Source organism: Enoplosus armatus, chromosome 19, assembly GCF_043641665.1.
Source record: "Enoplosus armatus isolate fEnoArm2 chromosome 19, fEnoArm2.hap1, whole genome shotgun sequence".
Lineage (NCBI taxonomy): Eukaryota > Metazoa > Chordata > Actinopteri > Centrarchiformes > Enoplosidae > Enoplosus > Enoplosus armatus.
This window is the reverse complement of record NC_092198.1, coordinates 17090508-17109314: the sequence shown is the minus strand read 5'-3', so window position 1 is coordinate 17109314 and position 18807 is coordinate 17090508. Positions and strand designations below refer to the sequence as shown.

Here is an 18807-nt window from a genome sequence, read left to right as displayed (position 1 = left end):
TTGATATAGACCCCAATCAGCCTTTGAAGATTACTTGTTCTGCTATGGAATTACAACACACCGATCTTGATCTGGATGACAAAAGGCCCTGTCCACTGTCTACAGCTTCCTCAGTACTATGTTGGGATCCTGTGACCCTATTAAAAATGAATGGTGATCTGTTAAAATATTCATCAAGCGAGCGAGGGAAGCAGGTCTGGGTTTGGGGCTGAGTAGGCGGCTACCAAAAGCCTGACAGGGAGACATAGTGTAGCGGAGTAGTGCACTAGAATTAGAGACTCATCAAGGGACAAAAAAGGAAGAAAAGCATGGTGACATTTTCCTCCTCCTTCACTGTTCAGAGATAACAGTGGCATTAAAGTCACAGATTAATTATGCCAGACTGTTTTATCCTGAATTTCTAATTAAAAATAGGAAACAATGTTTTCACATTCCTCAGTGGGGCACGGAAAGGTGGCACGTGGCGAGATTAGAATGATCTCTGTGCAGCATCTTCCTCCCTCCTATTCACTGAGGCTTGTTGGAGGGCTGAGTCTCCACCGGAGCTGGAGCGCTTTAATTAAACCAGACGGCAGTGCACATTACCAGGCTTTGACCTTGCTTCTCCTCCTTCAAAGTGAAGTGGAAGAGAAGGAGGAGGAGGGAGGAAGAGGAGGAGGAGGAGGGCTGTTTGCCGTGACAAAAAAAAAAAAGCTTCATAAAGATAATCACCATTCATTAGCATTTCATTTTCCAGGCAAATTAAGTGTAAGACAAAGAGAAACACAGAGCAGGAAAATCAAAACAATTCCCACCATGTAAAATCTCCCCTCACTGAAACAACTGAAGATGGTTTTAAAACTTTGATCCAAAACCCTGCGAGCGATGTCACATCGCACTCCTATCAGCATCTGTTGCTTTATTTCAGCTGTGGCTTTATTGTTCTGCTTTCCCATTGTTTATTTTGCAGCTTTCATTCGCTTCTCGCTTTATTGTGCTGCTGCAGTACTCCCACGCCTCTGCGGCACCCCAGGATGCCTCTCACTAGTGGGAAAAGTTTGGGAAAAGTCAGCTGTTTCTGAATCCGTTCAATCCTGATAATAAAAATATTTTGATTGCTCACAATAGTGATGCAAGGCAATCATGTGCACTGCTGTGTCTCGGAGGCAAAACAACAGTCTCATTAGTCATCGTCATCACTCCAGTTTTGGTCAGAGAGTTTTGAAAGAGCACATTTGCCTTTTGACTCCCTCTGCTTTTCTTTGAAATTCTAACCGCTGGTTGATCGACATCTCTCAGCTTTTCACTCTGTTTTTTTCCCGTCAGGCGCCGTATTTCTGGCCGTCCAACTGTTGGGAGCCTGAGAACACAGACTATGGTAAGAGTCTTAAAGGGATATATTGACATTTTGTTCTGACATATGCTCCGCATTTTAAGGTGCAACGCTTGGTCATCAAATTGATTATCTTAACACTACTTTTTTAATAATTCTGAGAATAGTTTTTAAATGGAAATAAATAGCACCATTGTATGGCACAGAGAGAAAATAAGGCTGCTTATAATGGGTGTTTATAGCGATGTTAATCAATATGAATGTCTCAACTGTATTATTTCACAGGTTCTCTTTTTTTTAAATCCCCTTTTCTATTAACTGGAAAATGTTTTTGGTGCTCTCAGTGTGTAAATTAAATTCACAGCAAGTGTTTATGATCCTAAAGTAGAATGGAGTCCACACTTTCCAAAATCTGCAGAATACAATTCACTTTACACAACTGTAAGATTGACTCCTCTGTATTCGGACCTGATCTAGGGATCAATCTGGATCCCAAAACAGCACTTCAGAAAATGTTTTCTACAAATCATCTTCTTCCATCTTATCTTAACATATTTTTGTGTATCTGTAAGTGAATCTTCATGGCTTGGCTGTGTTAACTCACCTCCCATGATGTTCCTCTTTTATACAGACGTAACTTTACTGCATAGATAATTGTCTCACTTTGTACATGCACAGCTTTAATAGTGACTCACAAGTGAAGTTAGGAAACGTAGCAAAACAATTATATATTTCACAGTAGGGCCAGACCAATATAGTGGTTTGCTTATGACCTATACTAACCTTTAACTGTATAAACATGTGAATATCAACCGTGTGATTGGTTTAAATTAGGTCCAGTGGTTCATCTTGCTAAAGAGCTGCTAACAATGAAAGTACTTCATCATTCTGGGTTTCGGTGAAGAGTTGTAGCGTCGCACTTTGATCTGATTTCTGTTTGAGAGGTATTTACACATTGGCAGAAATTAATGAGGAAACACGTGAGGGTTATTTTAATTCCATGTGGGGATGGCGAACTCCGCCACTAACAATGAAAACTACCTCATAGAGAGGTAATTACACAAGGTGAATACATTAAATGGATTATATATTACGTATTTGTCCTGGAAATAACCAACTTTACATCAAATATTGTCAGAAAATAATCTAATAGTCTAATCTTCCAGTATCCTCAGTCTGATTTTAGTATATTGATATACTGGCCTTCAAAGACACATAATAGCTGAATATAAATACAAATAAGCTCACACTGAGCTATGTACTGTAGCACTACTTGTACCCTCCACTGTAGAGAGGACCAGTCGCCAGGATTAGTCAATCAGCGCTCCACTTCCTGCCCTTCATCCTGTCGCAGAGGCAGCCATGGCTGGAGTTCAGGGCTCAGCTCCTCTTCACACTCCACCTCAAAAAACCTAAAGCAACAGATAGGTAGACAGGTGGCCTCCGAAACTGATTATACTCTCATACCACGGCAGGTGAGGAAGGTACATAGGGGATGAGAGATGCATGGATGAGTGGATGAATGGAGGGAGCAGAATGGTGTACACTGATAAATCCCAGTCTTCGATCCTCTCCGTCTCTCTCAGCTATCTACCTGTGCAAGCGGACCATGCAGAATAAGACCAGGCTGGAGCTGGCAGATTATGAGGCGGTGAGTGCCGGACTGTTCCTCTAAGCTATTACCTCTTAGTATTGATCTGTGTGTCAAGCCTGGGGCAGAAAAAGACAAACTCTTAAAGGTCAGATATGTGTGTGTGTGTGTGTGTGTGTGTGTGTGAGAGAGAGAGATAATATGAGATATAAATTGTATCTCAGTAAAACCTTAAAACTGTCAAGATTTAATTTTTATATTATTTCTGATCACAACACGTCTCTGTCTTCTCTCTAACAGGAAAACCTAGCCAGGCTGCAGAGAGCCTTTGCCAGGAAGTGGGAGTTTATCTACATGCAGGCTGAGGCCCAGGTCAAGTAAGTGCGCTCTGTTACCACGGCAACACATGAAACTACAATGCATGTAGGGATGTCATTCACACCTAAGGTGAAAGATAAGCATTACAGTATAATCTCAGTGTGACCTCCCATATCATGAGCAGTGAGTGTTTCTGACACTCTATTAACCCTCTCGTAATGTAACTTCTTATAACATTACCTTTCCGGTGTTTTCCGTAGCTCTACGGCTCTATATTTCTGAGGTAGATGACATGATACATATTGTTTTTCCAGCAATGATAGACAGCTTTTGGAACATTTGGAAAGTGGATACAGGAGAGGGACAAAGGAGGAAAAGATGACTTCCTGCCTCCACCAAAGCCCTCTTTGATTTTATTTATGGATATATATATATACTGAATTCACGGGGGAAAACTGACAAACACAAATCATGATGGTCTTCACACACTTGAGTGTGCACCTGCAACCCACAATTTAAAACATTGTGATTGTGCCAATTGCATGCGGCTCTTTTTTGATGTTTGGATTCTGGTCTTTGTGACCACCGTTTCTAAGAAGCCAGTGGTCCTGCAGTGGCCCTATCTTCTTTTGTCCAGAGAACACGATCTGGACTTTGCTTTATATTTTTCAATGGGTTATAATTTGGAGTGAATTTGAATATGTAAACATAACTACTCTCATCATCAAGATGTACACTCAGTGGCCACTTTATTATGTACACCTGTACAATCTCATGCAATCCAATCCAAACACTGTCAGAGGTTTATTTAACTATATGCTAACTTTACTGATTTAACTACGTGTTTATTATTGAGGTTGTTTGTGATGGAGTTAAACTGGACTGCATTATATTGAGAGGTGTTGCTAATGTTTTTCCCACCGAATTTACATGAGGGGGGTGTAATATTAGAACCACCTGTCAATATGATGCAGCCCAACAACATCACCACTAACTACGACCTCAATAATTCATATAGATGAATTAACACCACTTGGTAAAGTTGGTAAAGGTAAAATATGTGGCTGAGCTTTTGTACTGCATTAGAGTATATAGCTGTATCTAACAAAGTGGCATGGGAGTACTCAGATACTTTACTTAAGTACACTATAAGTGTTAAATTGCTACACCTTATATCATCAGTATTATTGATGTTTTTATGTGTAAATACCACTTTACTGTTGCAGTTGGTCAAGGTGGTGCTAATTCTAACCACTGTTGGGTAGTTTATGATAGAGCTTTTATAAAAATATCATGTTTTGTATGTGAAATCTTGATCTGAAAAGTAACTAGTAAGTCCAGCTGTCAAATAAATTAGTACATCAAGTATAAAGGACTTGTAGTAAAGTGAAAGTATAAAGCAGTGTGAAATTAAAATGGTGAAGTAAAAGTACCTCATAATTGTCATTTTTTAAATGTTTTTAGTTTCTTCACTATTGGTTAAATTGTGGCAGCAGATTTAATTGTTTGTGCCGTTCTGTCAAGACATGTGTAGCCCGCATTTCCAAATAAAGACAGGTTTGCGTATCGGAACGGCACCGAACGATCAGGAATGATGTCCCTGCTGTAGATTTGTCCACAGAAGAAACCACAGTGTCAGAGTGCAACGGCAACTCTCTGCGAGGACAGGAGCGCAGCAGTGTGACGGGCACAGGGACCAAACCTTTGAGCACATGAGCTTCAATATTGTTAAAAAACATACAGACTTTATAATCTCCAGCCTATCGCTCTCCCCTTCTTATCCTTCCTCAACTGCCACATCTACTGCTGATGCCGGGAAAGCTGTATGCTGCGTTTCTCACACTGACTGATCTCATCTGCAGGATCGACAGGAAAAAGGATAAAACTGAGAGGAAGATCCTTGACAGCCAGGAGAGAGCCTTCTGGGACGTCCACAGACCTGTGGTAAGCCTCTGTCTGTGCATGTGAGGTTGTAGCCGCCTACCTCATCTTCCACTCTCTCTCTTTTCTATCCCTCCACAGCTCTCTCGGGTTTGCTGTAAAATAGCAGAAATACCTGAAATGTAAGACTTAAAATCACCAGTGTTGGCTAAGATAAGATGAGATAATCCTTTATTAATCCCTCAGCTGGGAAATCTGCATTGTTACAGCAGCATACAGGAACTACTATATACTACAACTATACTTTACAAATGTCCAAGTTCACAGAACGGGTAAATGAATTTTACTGTTTACTGTAGTAACGTTTTGTTTTTTGCTTGCGTTTTCTCCAGCCTGGATGTGTTAACACGACAGAGATGGACATCAGGAAATGTAGACGCATGAAGAACCCTCACCGAGTTAAGAAGGTATAAGCTCCAATGACAACGTCGTCCAAGGTTTTGAAAGCAGTTTTATTAATCCTTCAGTTACTGGTCTCTGTTTACAACAAATGTAGACATGGAGAAATACTGACTTAATCATATGATTATTATTATTATAATCATAACACTGTTTCCTTAATGAGATTTACTTTCATGCATCCTTTTTGAATTACTGAAACGTTATCCCTTTTAGTTTTACAACACAGTGCACCGTGGCTTCCTCGGCAGCCGTTTTCATGCCTTATCTACGCTGCGAGAAAATTAATAAGTTCTATCTCTCCGTTATCTCTCCCACTTCTCCTCCATCCTCGTGTTCAAACTGCCCAGTCAGTGTATGGTTTGGCGGAGGAGGGAACGCAGTCTCAGAGTCCCATACATACTCCCTCACACCACTGCAGGAAAGGCACCAAGGAGGATGTGGAGAAAGAGGTATATCGTTCACTCCACCAGCATTTCATTTCAGCGCAGAGAAGACTGACGGGCCTCCACACGGCATTTCACACTTTGTGCTGCCAGGTCAAATTCTGCAGGAGCTCTGCTGTATTGCTTTCTAGCACAAAAAGGAGATTGATTCACACCACAAGCCAACAATGGCAGAGAGAAAAATAACAGGATGCAACTGTCTTTATGGGAAAACAGGTGTTAATAATGAGAAGCAGTAGCACTAACATTACCACTGAGGCTGCAACCAACTCAAACTTGTTTGTTTATTACGGCAATACAGAGGTACTTTTTGTTGTTCTCTCACAAAAACAGCATGAACAAAACCTGTCGTCTCCTCTTTCAGATCATTTTCCTGAACACCCAGCTGGATCGTCACTGTCTGAAGATGTCTAAAGTCGCTGACAGGTACAGGAAACTCACGTCACGGCTGCGCTAAAAATACTACATGTCTAATCTTTATCTTTTCAGTCTACACATTGTGTTGGCTGACATAATCTTTGGACTGTTTTTAGCGGCTTCTGAAGCCCATCTTATTATGCAGGCCTTTTTATAGATCTCCCTCCCTGCCTCGTGTTGTGGTTCGTTTTAGTTTGGTCTCTCTCTTATTGTGCTGTTTTACATTCTGATTCATTTTTTCTATTTTCACGTGTGTGTGAGGCACTGACTGCGTTTTTAAAAGTGCTATATAAATAACGCTTTACTCACTTACTCACTTGAGAAGGAGACACCAGCTTTTCTCATAAAGTGGCCGCCTGCCTGCTTTCCCATCTGCTGTGCTCTCTCTGACCATCCATAAACAGACAAACCTGTGCTCTGCTGACTTCCTCTTTATTGTATCTGCACTAGAGCAGTGGCAGATGGAGGTAATTTGGTTTTGACACCACATCTGAAGTTGTGGGGGGTTTTCAGATTGGCATTTGGAAGTAGACTGTAAGCATGAAAAGGGCTTGTTTTGGTTCGGTAATGAATTTGGGTTGGGGTCACAGGTTAAGGAGGCTTGTCCCTGGATTTCTGTGCTTCCCCCACATCGGTTAGGGGTCCAAAGGCAAGGTGCAGGCTAGCGTATGTCACTCTCATCAATGTGGCTGCCCACGGAAAAGAGAACAGTAAGGGTTGCCTCACCTAACCTAATGCTTTAAAATGGGATCCAGCCACTAGGATTACGTTAGAAGATCCAGAAATGCTCTATGGGCACTGCAAAAACCTCCATCTTATCAAGTAACTCCTGCTTCTACACTCCTAAAACCTATTTTAGAGCGATGGATATACTGTATACTACTATTTGTGCCTTTGTATCCTCATGGTTCTTCCAATAGGACTCCTTACGTAACCTCACCTCCATGAGGCCCTCTTCATAAGTGTTACCGGAGGGGCCCCGTTGTTTAGATCTATAGAATATGATATGAGGAGGGGGTGTATATTTAGATCTGCAGGATAAGACTGTATACGGGTAAAAGGAGAGGGTCTAAAGACAGGATGAGTCTCTATAGCAAGAAAGAAAGAGATGCTGCAGATAGGGCTTCAGGTTGCCATGACACGGCATCAAAGCAAATATTGAAAGCTTCACAAATGTTGGATTTATCGTCGGCTTATTGCATTAAGCTGTGCAGGCGTTCCCGTTACTTTGTCCAACTTCTGTGTAGCATATGTGTGCATGTACTGTATCTGTATCTTTCTGTGTGGCAGACACACTCCTGCGTTCGCTTGCCTGACTGTTGCCCAGTCAGTCAGGACAGCCATTACGTCCCCAGCAGAGCAGAAAACTGTGATTACTGCTGGCTGCTGCGCTGCTCTGCTGCTCTGCTCTGACCCCCCCCCCCCCTTTAACCACCCGAGCTGAGTTTAATTGGTGCTCCACAGAGCGGATAGTTTGGGGCATTTGTCCAAACAGTGCAAGAACCAACATGACAAACAACATCAATCATGCTGGAAGATAACATTCAAAAACAACTAGTAGATTTATTTAATCACTTCACATTAGGGATAATTTCTCAGATATAATCACTTTGTGGGTCAGTAAGCACATGACACTCCTGTGGGTTGGGATGTTTTCGGATCCAGCTGTTACAGTAAGATTGAGCTGCTGCTGAAAGAAGATAATTGCCGAACAAAATATATGATAAATGTGTTAACTGAACCACTTCCTAACATGTGGGCCTCAACAGTGTGTACAATACAACGGAAACTGCTTTTATCATGTCCCACATCTGAGCAAATAAAAAACAGCTGATAGATGTGAGAAGATGGGCTCTCACAGAAGGACGCTTCACTTCCAGTTAGATAGATTTTTACTCTTCTTTGAGTTGGAGGTTTCATGCTAGGGATACAGACTACCAAAGTGCAAAGCTTTGGAGATGGTGAGCAGAAATAGTCTTACTTGTTGTCTAAATCTAGTGACATAATTTCCTCAGAATTTCTTTTGCTCATAATTCTGTCCTTTTTTGGGCTTATTCACCTGTTTCTAGACGCTCTTAAATCTTCACTGGCTCTGTGATTAAAGCAAAAAAAAAAATGTTTGTGCTCACAAAATGACTTTCTTGCTACTAAATGTATGAAAAGAGCGCTGGTTGTAATGGATTGTGTTCATGCTGTCGCTGGTGCTGATTTTCTTCGTAGCCTTGTGCATGGCTGTGTCATGCTGTACTCTGCATACATCTTTACAAGCGTTTGATCTAACATTACATGTCCACTCTGTATGTATGTGTGTCATCCATGGTCTTTATCCGACATCCTTTATTTAATTCAATGTTGGTTGTAGTTTAGTTTCTTGGTTGTTTCTATTGCTAACAGTGTCATATAGAATTGGGTGTTTGTTAGTTTACAAGCTCTACAGGCCTGAATTAAAGCCCTTGTGCAATAACGTATGAATCAAAGGTCATCATAATTAGAAGGTATAATCTAGTTTAAATATGAAGCACCACTGTACTGAACTCCTTCCACCTGGTCCTGGTTTTTACTTTATGCATTGCAGGGTTATGTTACTCCCTGTCTCAGAGGAGGAGTTGAGCAGATTTACATTTGGTTCTTTAAATAACTTGAAGATGTTAGTTATGAACTGGCACAATCAGTTGATTTATAATATACATTTATTGTTATAAAAGCTTGTTAGTGCTCAAAAATGTTATAGCTGCAGTACAGATACTGCATGTTATGCAGAGATTCTACAGTGGCAAACGTGGTGGAGCAGAGAAACCACATTCTGTCTTCATACCTTCTTGAGTTATTGTTTAAACCGTGAGCAGTAAATCATTTCCTGCTGCTGTTGATGCACTTTCTGCTTCGCTACGTCTCTCAGTTCTAATTTATCTCAGACCACCAAAGAGAAGTAGGAGGTCCACATCTGAGCTTTTGGTGATCTTGATCAGAACAGATGTTCCCGCTTAACGATTTCTTTTTTTCATTATTTACTCAATTTACTTCTGAAAAGTCCCAATTATCAGGTAAACAGGCGAAATATTGATCTCATCGAACAAATTAAACCAACTTTGCCCTCAACCTCCTCTGTCCTTTATCCCCCGTGTGTGTGTGTGTGTGTTGTGTGTGTGTGTGTGTGTGTGTGTGTGTGTGTGTGTGTGTGTGTGTGTGTGTGTGTGTTGTGTGTTGTGTGTTGTGTGTCAGTCTGATAAGCTACACTGAGCAGTTCATGGAGTACGACCCGTTTGTGACGGCACCGGAACCGTCCAACCCATGGACCACTGATGATCCCTCCCTCTGGGATCTGGAGGCCAGGTACGAATCCACTGTCACGGCCAGCGAGCATTTCCTCTTCATTTCATGTAAAAACTACTGAATGAATTATCACACTGCTTCACCTGCTTTTGCTATCAATCATAAAGTCGTTGGCAAGTGTCTGGGAGCTTGGGGCAAAATAACAACACAACAAAATGCTTGAGGGTCTGCTGGAGAAGATTTCTTTACAAGGCGCTGCATTAAGTCTCTTCGTTGTGGAAAGACAAACATTTCACAGAACGTAATCAACACTTTCGGACTGTAATGCGGGCACCGGCTTTCGACAGGGAAGAAGATTGTGCGGAAAAGGCGCCATCTGTGAAAAGAATATTTCAACCTGTTTTTGCATACAAACCTTACGATTACAAACATTGTAGAAATCTTATATTGAACCGACACACGATAAAACATCACTGCTGTAGAATCAACAGTGATTTAACAGCAGTTCTGAGTCCAGCGCAGGATGTTTATAGGTCATTACTTTGAGTGATTGTAGTGACGGAACTTTCACTCAATCGATCCAAATCAAATAATCCACCTCAGTTTATGTGTTACAGACAAATATTGGACAACGTCAAATTACTGAAATGTTTTCCAGCGATATGAAGGTAATATACTGATGTATTACCTCTTGGAGAGTGCGGTCACAGCTCTCAACAAGTTGCACTATGCTCTGCACTCCTGGCCTGCCTGAATTATGCTGGAATTAATTAGAGCAGACGTATAATCATTGAGCCTAATGTAGCTCAACAATTGAGCTGAATTGATTAATTGCAGGATAGGAGTGATCGGATTCCAGAGGAACGCCGTCTTAATGCGCAGCTTTCCAGACACTAATATCACATCAACATCAGCCTTTTTAAGACGTCTCAGAGACCAATCAGATTTAGGTTTTAATGTCTTATCCTTTCCGATTCATATATCCCACACTGAGCATTTCTCCTCCCTGCAGAACCTTTATACTATCTCTCTCCCTCCCTCCGTCCTCTCCCATCTCTCCCAGTAAGGAGCCCAGTCAGCAGCGGGTGAAGAAGTGGGGTTTCTCTCTGGAGGAGGCCCTGAAGGACCCAGCAGGACAGGAGCTCTTCCTCAAGTTCCTGGAGTCGGAGTTCAGCTCAGAAAACTTGCGGTGAGCACACAAGACGCTTCACCAATCGTCTCCACCAGTTATGGTGATTTTTTTTGCCAGTCCATGAAAACACTTGCTGTTCCAAAACATGCTGCGCTCCAGCGAGAGAGAGAAAGCATGTGGTGCTCAGTGGTGGTCCATTTTACATTTAGTGTTGTGAATAAATGGAAGAAAGCATTAGAAAAATTCAACTCACTGACACATGGTTCTGTGTGACTTTAAAGCTGTACAGCAGCACTTTTTGTGACATTGTGAGGAGCTATTCAAAAGCTTTCACCGCTCTGAAAATAGCCAGAAAACACACATTACTCTTTGGCATCCCTTTTGTTCCAACCTACTATTTCAACCCACTTGCACTCTGCAAACACGGGAAGAAACAAAGTGTGTTGTTTGGGAGGAGCTGGAGATCTGTACCTTGAACACACAAAGAAAAGAGCGCCACTCACAGAAATCTAAATGTCATAAAGACAAACTTCAAAACAAAACTTTAAGGAGAAAAGGAGTGGGGGAAAAAAGCATCCTGTCGAGCTGCATTGTTACACAGATTATCTTTGCACTTGGAAGTATAATCACTTTCTGAGTTTTGCTCAGCAAGATACATCTGAGACATCGGTTTCTCTGAAAGGATTTTATCACTAAGAACAAATGTACAAGGTGTAAATATTCACAGCAACAGTGTGAAAAAAATGATCAGATAAAATCAAACTTGACACTGATTCCTGTTGAGAAATAATAGAAATAAAGAGCTATATCAATACCTAGAATATGATCAACGTAATATCAATATTAGATTAAGTGTGGTGGTGTGTATGCATAAAGATGTGAAGGTGAAGTGTTAGTTTGACATTTTGGTAACACACATTCACAATAACAACTCTCACGTCTGTGTGTTAGACATGGAGCTGGAGCCAGGCTGCAATTAGCCTAGCTTAGCATAAAGACTGCTCGCATGGCTCTCTCCAAAGGTCAATAATACACCTACCAACACCGCTAGAGCTTGTATCTTGTTTGTTTAATCCACACACACATGCTCTTAACTATTTCTTGACAAACAACAGTTTACCCATCCACCCAACACTTCTGTGCAGTCACTGCTCACGGCTGTTCTTCCCAAAGACACAGTCACAGCATTAATATTTGACAAATGGATAAAAATCGATTGGCTGATATCCTCGACGCTTGCTGTCGCTAGTGTCGTGTAGCCAGCAAGATGGCATCTCTTCTGTACGGGCAGTCAATACTAGAATCTGCTTGAATTTTTGCAAAATTGCTTTGGAGTTTTGTCTCAGATTTGGACCTGTAACCATCCACCCGTCCATCCTTTCACCATCATCTTCTCCTTATTTTACAGTTGCAACACACTCACACACTTTCATACACATCCAGCATCCAAAGATAACATACAGGTAGCAAACAACAACAACAACATGGCCTATCTCCCATATCCCTTAAACTAAGTGTGTGTGTGTGTGTGTGTGTGTACTAATGTGCAAGTGTGTTTTTCTTGTAATTTAACGAGGTTGTTGATTTCACAGAAATGTTGTTTATGGATTTGCAGTACAAATATTAAATCCATCCTTCATTTAGACGCACAGATTCATGGAGTACATCGTGTTTCGGCCCTTCATGCAGCAGAACAGCAATAAGTGGGTGTGTACGTGAGTGAGGGGGAGAGTGAGCTTCACTAAAACCCAGAGAGAGAAAGACCTGTTAGGAATCATAGAGTGTGGGAATGAACTGTGAGAGACAATATGGAGGTTGTTGATACCTCTGAGCTACAGAGGGAGATGAGAGAGAGCGAGCGAGCGAGCATACACACTCATCACCGCGAACCTCTCGGCTATCCCACCAGCCCCCCCGTCTCTTGTTCCTCTTTTTCTGGACTTTTAATTGCATTTGCTTTTATGAGGGAACTTTTGGAAGAGCACCACTGAGGGAGCGAGTGACACTGAGTGAGGAACAGAGAGAGAGAGAGAGAGAGGCAGACCCGGAGGTGTTTCTCTCTATATTGTTGAACCAGTCCACAGATCAATATAGATACAAACTGATATTGGAGGCAGTCAGTCTGTGGCTCTCTGCTGCCTCTGGTGTTTAACACAGTTGGAGGCCGTCTTCCCTGCATATCTGCTGTCTTATACTGGATATTTACCAGTCTCAAAGTCTGAAAAACACGGTGAATTCCTTAAAATGTTAAATGTGGCTTTTTTTTCTCGCAGGTTTCACACCTGATGTCTTTGAAGAGTTTCAGACTCACAGTATGAGCCATGTGAAGTTGAAATGTAAATTGTAAAAACTTTAGCTTTAGATTTCTCTGAATCCTTCACACACCCTGATGTTGGCCTGCAGGCTCTGCAGCTGCTTGCACCATTGGAGATGTGTTGTATTTCTCTCCCTTTTATTTACTTTTACATTTTCTGTCTTGTGCACTAGATAGTTACTGTGCATGTTTTTTAAATCCCACTACTGCTTGTTCTCATGCTAAATCTTGAAATAATGTCTTCAAATGATTACAATGGAGAGAGCAAGATAATTCCACTTATTATTTGGGTTTCAATTGTTTTATAAGTTTTATAAGACGCAATCGTCTCATGTTTAAGGCGTAAACTGGTTTACAATTTCACATGTACCAAAAAAAACCTACTTAATTACTGGGACCTCTAAAGCAAAGCTTATTTTCTGTGGAAACAGGTGAAATGATCCTACCCTACACTCAGATCGTTGGTTCATTTGTAAGAAAAAATATGTTTTGTACTCTTAAAAGATAAAAGATATTCATTTCTGCTGCGCGGAGGTGCTCAATCTCTCACAGATAAATGACCACAGACGGGTCCATTCTGTGAATTGTTTGGCATGATGATCAGGTTGCTTAGACTCTCTTCAAGTCGAATAACAATCGGAGGTGAATTTGATTTGTACTGCAGTTTCTGGTTGGCGGTGCAGGACCTGAAGAGGATGCCCCAGCAGGACGTGGCACAGAGGGCGCAGGACATTTGGGCGGAGTTCCTGGCGGAGGGAGCACCCAGCTCCATCAACTTGGACTCCCACAGCTACGAACGCACGAGCCAGAACCTGAAAGACCCCGGACGATACAGCTATGAGGACGCACAGGTGAGAAAGCACAAGAGACAGGAAGAAGAGGGAAAAGGAAGGCAAATGTTTCCCATTGGTAGATGTTTTTCTCCTCCTTTTGAAGTTATTAATACTCTAAATTAGATGTGGAACTCATTTTTCAGGCCTCTACGGTAGTGCAATAACAATGATATTAAAATATTCCTCATTTTGCTGTGGACCCCATGTAAAACCCTACAGGGACTCCAGCCTGAGCATTCCCACTTTTAATGAAACACTTCACAGTAAAAAGTGACTAAAATACCTTTAAAACCTCATTAACTCCCTCACCCACACACAGCCATAACAATATCTACAACTGACACACATTTCTACATTACCTTCAAAAGAGCGAGCGAGACAATAATCCATGTACTTAAAATGCCATGCAGCGAACAGCCAAACCTCCTCATTCCTACCTGTCAGCTGAAAGGTTAACCTGTCGGGCTAAACTGAAATTCAATAATATACATAAATAATACACCCGCTGCCTTTTAATGCACAGAATACACTGGCTAAAGAGAGAACCTCTGCAGACATTTTGCCGGCCGATCAGAGCATTTTTCTAGTTCAAAATGTCCGAGTGAATGAATAGACATCCAGTTGCAGTCATAGACATCCATTCACATCTCCTCCTTTATAAGATAATGAGTAATTGGCCATCATATTATACAAGCCACTTAACTGTCCTCACTTCATGTCCATAATATCTATCCATCCATTATCTATACCCACTTATCTTGTGCTGCGTTGCGGGGGGGGGGTTACAGTATCACTTATTAGTTGGTTAAAAGTTGGTTGGTCGTACTTTTAAACGCTGTAGACAACAGTATGTACGGCCCAGAAGTTAGAAGAAGGCTTGCAAGCTTGGAAGCTAGACATTAAAAAAAAAAAATATATATATATACATAAAGAAACTGATAAGAAATACGGTATTAGATATTAAAACACTAATCAAAAGGATACAAACTTATTTTTTCTTCCCTTTTTTAAATGCCTATTGCTGAGAGATAGATGGAGACCACTCACATCTGCATGTGGCCAATATGAAGCTATAGTCAGCAGCTGGTTAGCTTAGCATAGCACAGCATGAAGACTGGACACAGGGGAAACCCTACCTGGGGGTGCCGGACTATTTCATGGCCGATTAGCTGCTGGCTGTAGCAACTTATTTAACATACAAACATTGGAGAGTGGCATCAATGTTGTCGTTCAACTCTCAGCAACAAAGCAAATAAGCGTATTACCTCAAAATGTGGGACTATAAGGGCAACCTTTCTTACCGAGGCCAGCGTATAAGAGGGGGGCAGCGTTCAGAAGGGATATATCACTCTTTTAATCTGTTCAGGTGATCAGTGTCAGCGTTGCCTCTTCACAAACTCTGTCCCACACTGCTATCTGCCCCATTCGTCTGCCTTACACGCTTCACCAATATCAACGACTGTGTTTATAGTGTGGAGTGATTTCGAGAGAATGCGCCTCGCTGGGAGGTAGATAAGGTCGGTGGGGAGAAGTGTTGGGGGTTGGGCGGTGTCCATCAAATTTCCTCTCCTGTTCCAGGCTTGAAAGGGAAGAGTTAAAAAAAAAAAAAAAAAAAAAAAGATTTCTCTACAACCATCTTTCTCCCTCAGTGACTGTCTCGCTTAGTTTACACTGACTTGAGTTTGCGAGCCTTGTACATCATTAGCACAGAACCATATATATATATATATATATATATATATATATATATATTATCCTCCTCTTTGCTCTGGCAAACATTTACACCCATGTGTCTTCTCTGTCTCTGTCTCCATTCAGGACCACATCTACAAGCTGATGAAAAGTGACAGCTACACCCGCTTCCTGCGCTCCAACGTGTACCAGGACCTGCTGATGGCGAGGAAGAAAGTAAGTGTGGTGTCCATCATCCCCAGGGTCCGTTTCTGTGTACATGTGTTGTATAAACTAATTGTATGATTGCCAGTGCAGGAACTGAAGTGTACACACCAAGGCCACTTTGTAAAGGGTCATCAATGAGACGACTTAAAGGGCTGATTCCCCTCAAATTATGACAATAACCCCAACATTTTCTCGCTTTACTGTAAGATGTGGCATCTGGCCACGAAGCAGGGACATGGAAAAGCAATCAAAGTTGGAGGTGCTGAGAGAACACCACCGTATATAATAATGACACACTAAATGCAGCTCAACATTCATGATTTTTGCATTAATTTGATTGCTTTGGCAACTTTTCCAATGGAAAATTGAACACTACATTTTCCACAAAGATTACACAGAACTGAAGTCTGTCGTTGTGGTGTGCTGACTCTTAAATGTGAACAGATTTGTTGAAGTGAGTGAGACGTATGCAAATATACCTGCTTTGAACACTGACATGTTGAACCCCCCCCCCCCCCCCCCCCTCCTTTTTTTTTTTGGACTCTCCAGCCTGAAACGGAGCAGGGGCGACGCACCTCCCTGGAGAAGTTCACTCGCAGTGTGGTGAGTGTCCCGTCGCCTCAGCTTTTAACTCTTAAACTGCATTCATTAAAGTATAATGAGCTGTGTTACGAACCACTGCAGAATCATATCCCAGCAGGAAGAAAGACAGATTACAGTGACTCGGCGGAGAAGAATTTATTACCACCGTACGAGAGAGTATCAGACTGATTCTTTATTGGTGTATTAATCATGAAGTACTATTTTTGCCCACTGTTATAATCATGAAAGCTACAGGATCAATTTGCACTTGCAGAACTCTTAATGTAACTATTGCCAGTAATTCAAACTAATGCACTTTGGCTCCTTTCCCTGAGGGGACATGTTCTTTCTCTTAATATCGGCTTCATGGAATGGTCTGGTGATTAGTTGACTGAGGGGAACAAGTTGCTAATTTGCACAAATTAATTTGTCCGGCTTTATAACCACGATCAAAGAATTGCTTGCAGGAATACTGAAGAGCAGATGCAGGATAAATGTATAAAAGGAGGGTTTTTCCATTCATGTAGTTTCTGTGTGGGGAGATTTGTTTGCTGCCTGCACTATGATTCATGAAACAGTGACAGCTATTATTTCTTTCAAACCAACACCTGAAGCCTTAGCATCTCTCCCACAGACACATGATGGGCATGAAGCAGAAGAATCAATAAATACATGTTAGTCCACAATGGTATTTCCTTGTCACGGCTTTCTTTATTCATTTGTTAATGTCCACTAGCCATCCATCACTACTTCGAGCGTTGATATATTTTTTGCAGACCAGTCTGTCTTTTCGTTCACGTTTCCCGCCCACACCGCTCTTTCCAGATCCTCAGGAAAGCTTTTAACTTGATGGCACTCTGACAGCCGTCACCCTCACCTCCTTTGCTCTCTCGGTTTTCCTACCAGGGCAAGTCACTGACGGGCAAACGACTGACGGGCCTCATGCAGTCGTCCTGACAAGGCCTGGATCAAGAGTAGGAGGAACCTTACCCAGAAGAGCTGCTTACAACTGGGGAGCAGGTGGAAAAGGACCCTGGGGTGTTTGGGTGTGGCTGTGGGAGGCGGTTGAGGGCGCCACAAACGAGCCTGGACTGGACCAGCCACCACGTTTTGAAAATCACCTCAGATCAGTTCAAGAGGACCGACATCATGCAATAAGTCACCAGACCTGACACCAGGACAGTGCTGTCACAGCGTAGAGGACAAACAATGCTACTCTTCTTAGGGGGTTTCTACTCAAAAGCCTGCGCCACGCCGGGCTTCGCCGTTTGTCTCTTGTTGTTTTTCTCTACTATCTACACTCATGTTAACATGGTAGCTGAAGAGGCTGCCGCTTTACTTTCAGCGATATAAACACGGAATGCTTGAATGCCGTCAAAATGAGACTTAGATTAATGCTGTAGCTAGCTGTTTTATCTCACGCCATTCACTCGGATGAAGAGGGTTCACAGTGAACGTCTGCTCAATCTTCACACTGATGGCAGTCGGAGGAACACGTGGAGTGGTACAAAAGAGCTGTTGGATCAATCTACTAATGTGGGACGACACATTAACACAAGATTAACAACCTCTGTGTGTCCGAAAGTGGTTCAGTTGGTTATAATGTGTGTTTACATTTCATACAATTATCATATAAACTAATGTCTGCTTTTATGCTCATTACAGACTGATTAAAACTACAGATGACAACTTGTATAGTTTCTCCTCTAAACACCTTGACCTGCTCTGGTACAGTAGGTCATTCCTGGAAAACAGGTAATTAAACAGGTAATATTGTTTAATTTCTGGGAGCAATAGCGTTTGTTTTTCAATGGCTGAAAAGACACAATAGTCATCAACAGACAACAAAAGGTCTGTTCTATTTGTATTTCTTAGATGATCTCACAAAACGAAACGTTTAATTTACCACTGCCACTGTAATTGTCTACCCTCAGCAAGCATTTGTCAAAGCCTTGTAACCACCGCACTGAGCAGACAGAGGTGTGATCTTGTTAAGGTTGATCCTTTTGCAAAAAACAGGTGTATGACCTTAACCGAGTGAGCTGATATGATGTTGGGCTTTACTGTCTTCTTCTGAACATTCCACTTCAGGCAGCCACAACAAGGTTTAGTGGGCTGACCTCGACCCATTCTTCACCTTATGTAAAGAGGACCACGATAATAAAAGAGGAATGCACAATGAAGAGAGCGATTTGGCCCATTATTTCTTACGTGTCCGTTAATTCCTCCAGGAGCCGCAAAGAAAGTCACCTTCACGTCACACGAAGTGGGGACAAGTTTCCAGAGCGATCCTGTAATGAAGCCGGACACCAGCTTTCAAGCTTTGAATGCAGTTCCATCAATCAGGTAC

At 41.9% G+C, this 18807-nt stretch overlaps 1 protein-coding gene across 1 annotated transcript in view; it reads left to right on the top strand.

Annotated features, from left to right (window-relative positions):
- rgs6 (regulator of G protein signaling 6) overlaps positions 1 to 17414 on the top strand; it is a 71114-nt gene extending 53700 nt beyond the window's left edge. Inside the window, exons 5-17 of the mRNA XM_070925393.1 lie at positions 1306 to 1357; positions 2899 to 2963; positions 3204 to 3280; positions 5084 to 5165; positions 5495 to 5569; positions 5912 to 6013; positions 6372 to 6433; positions 9647 to 9757; positions 10761 to 10886; positions 13808 to 13994; positions 15795 to 15884; positions 16425 to 16478; positions 17364 to 17414. Of these exons, the coding sequence (XP_070781494.1) occupies positions 1306 to 1357; positions 2899 to 2963; positions 3204 to 3280; positions 5084 to 5165; positions 5495 to 5569; positions 5912 to 6013; positions 6372 to 6433; positions 9647 to 9757; positions 10761 to 10886; positions 13808 to 13994; positions 15795 to 15884; positions 16425 to 16478; positions 17364 to 17414 (1134 nt within the window). The remainder of the gene's footprint in view (positions 1 to 1305; positions 1358 to 2898; positions 2964 to 3203; positions 3281 to 5083; positions 5166 to 5494; positions 5570 to 5911; positions 6014 to 6371; positions 6434 to 9646; positions 9758 to 10760; positions 10887 to 13807; positions 13995 to 15794; positions 15885 to 16424; positions 16479 to 17363) is intronic.
- Positions 17415 to 18807: the final 1393 nt, after the last annotated feature.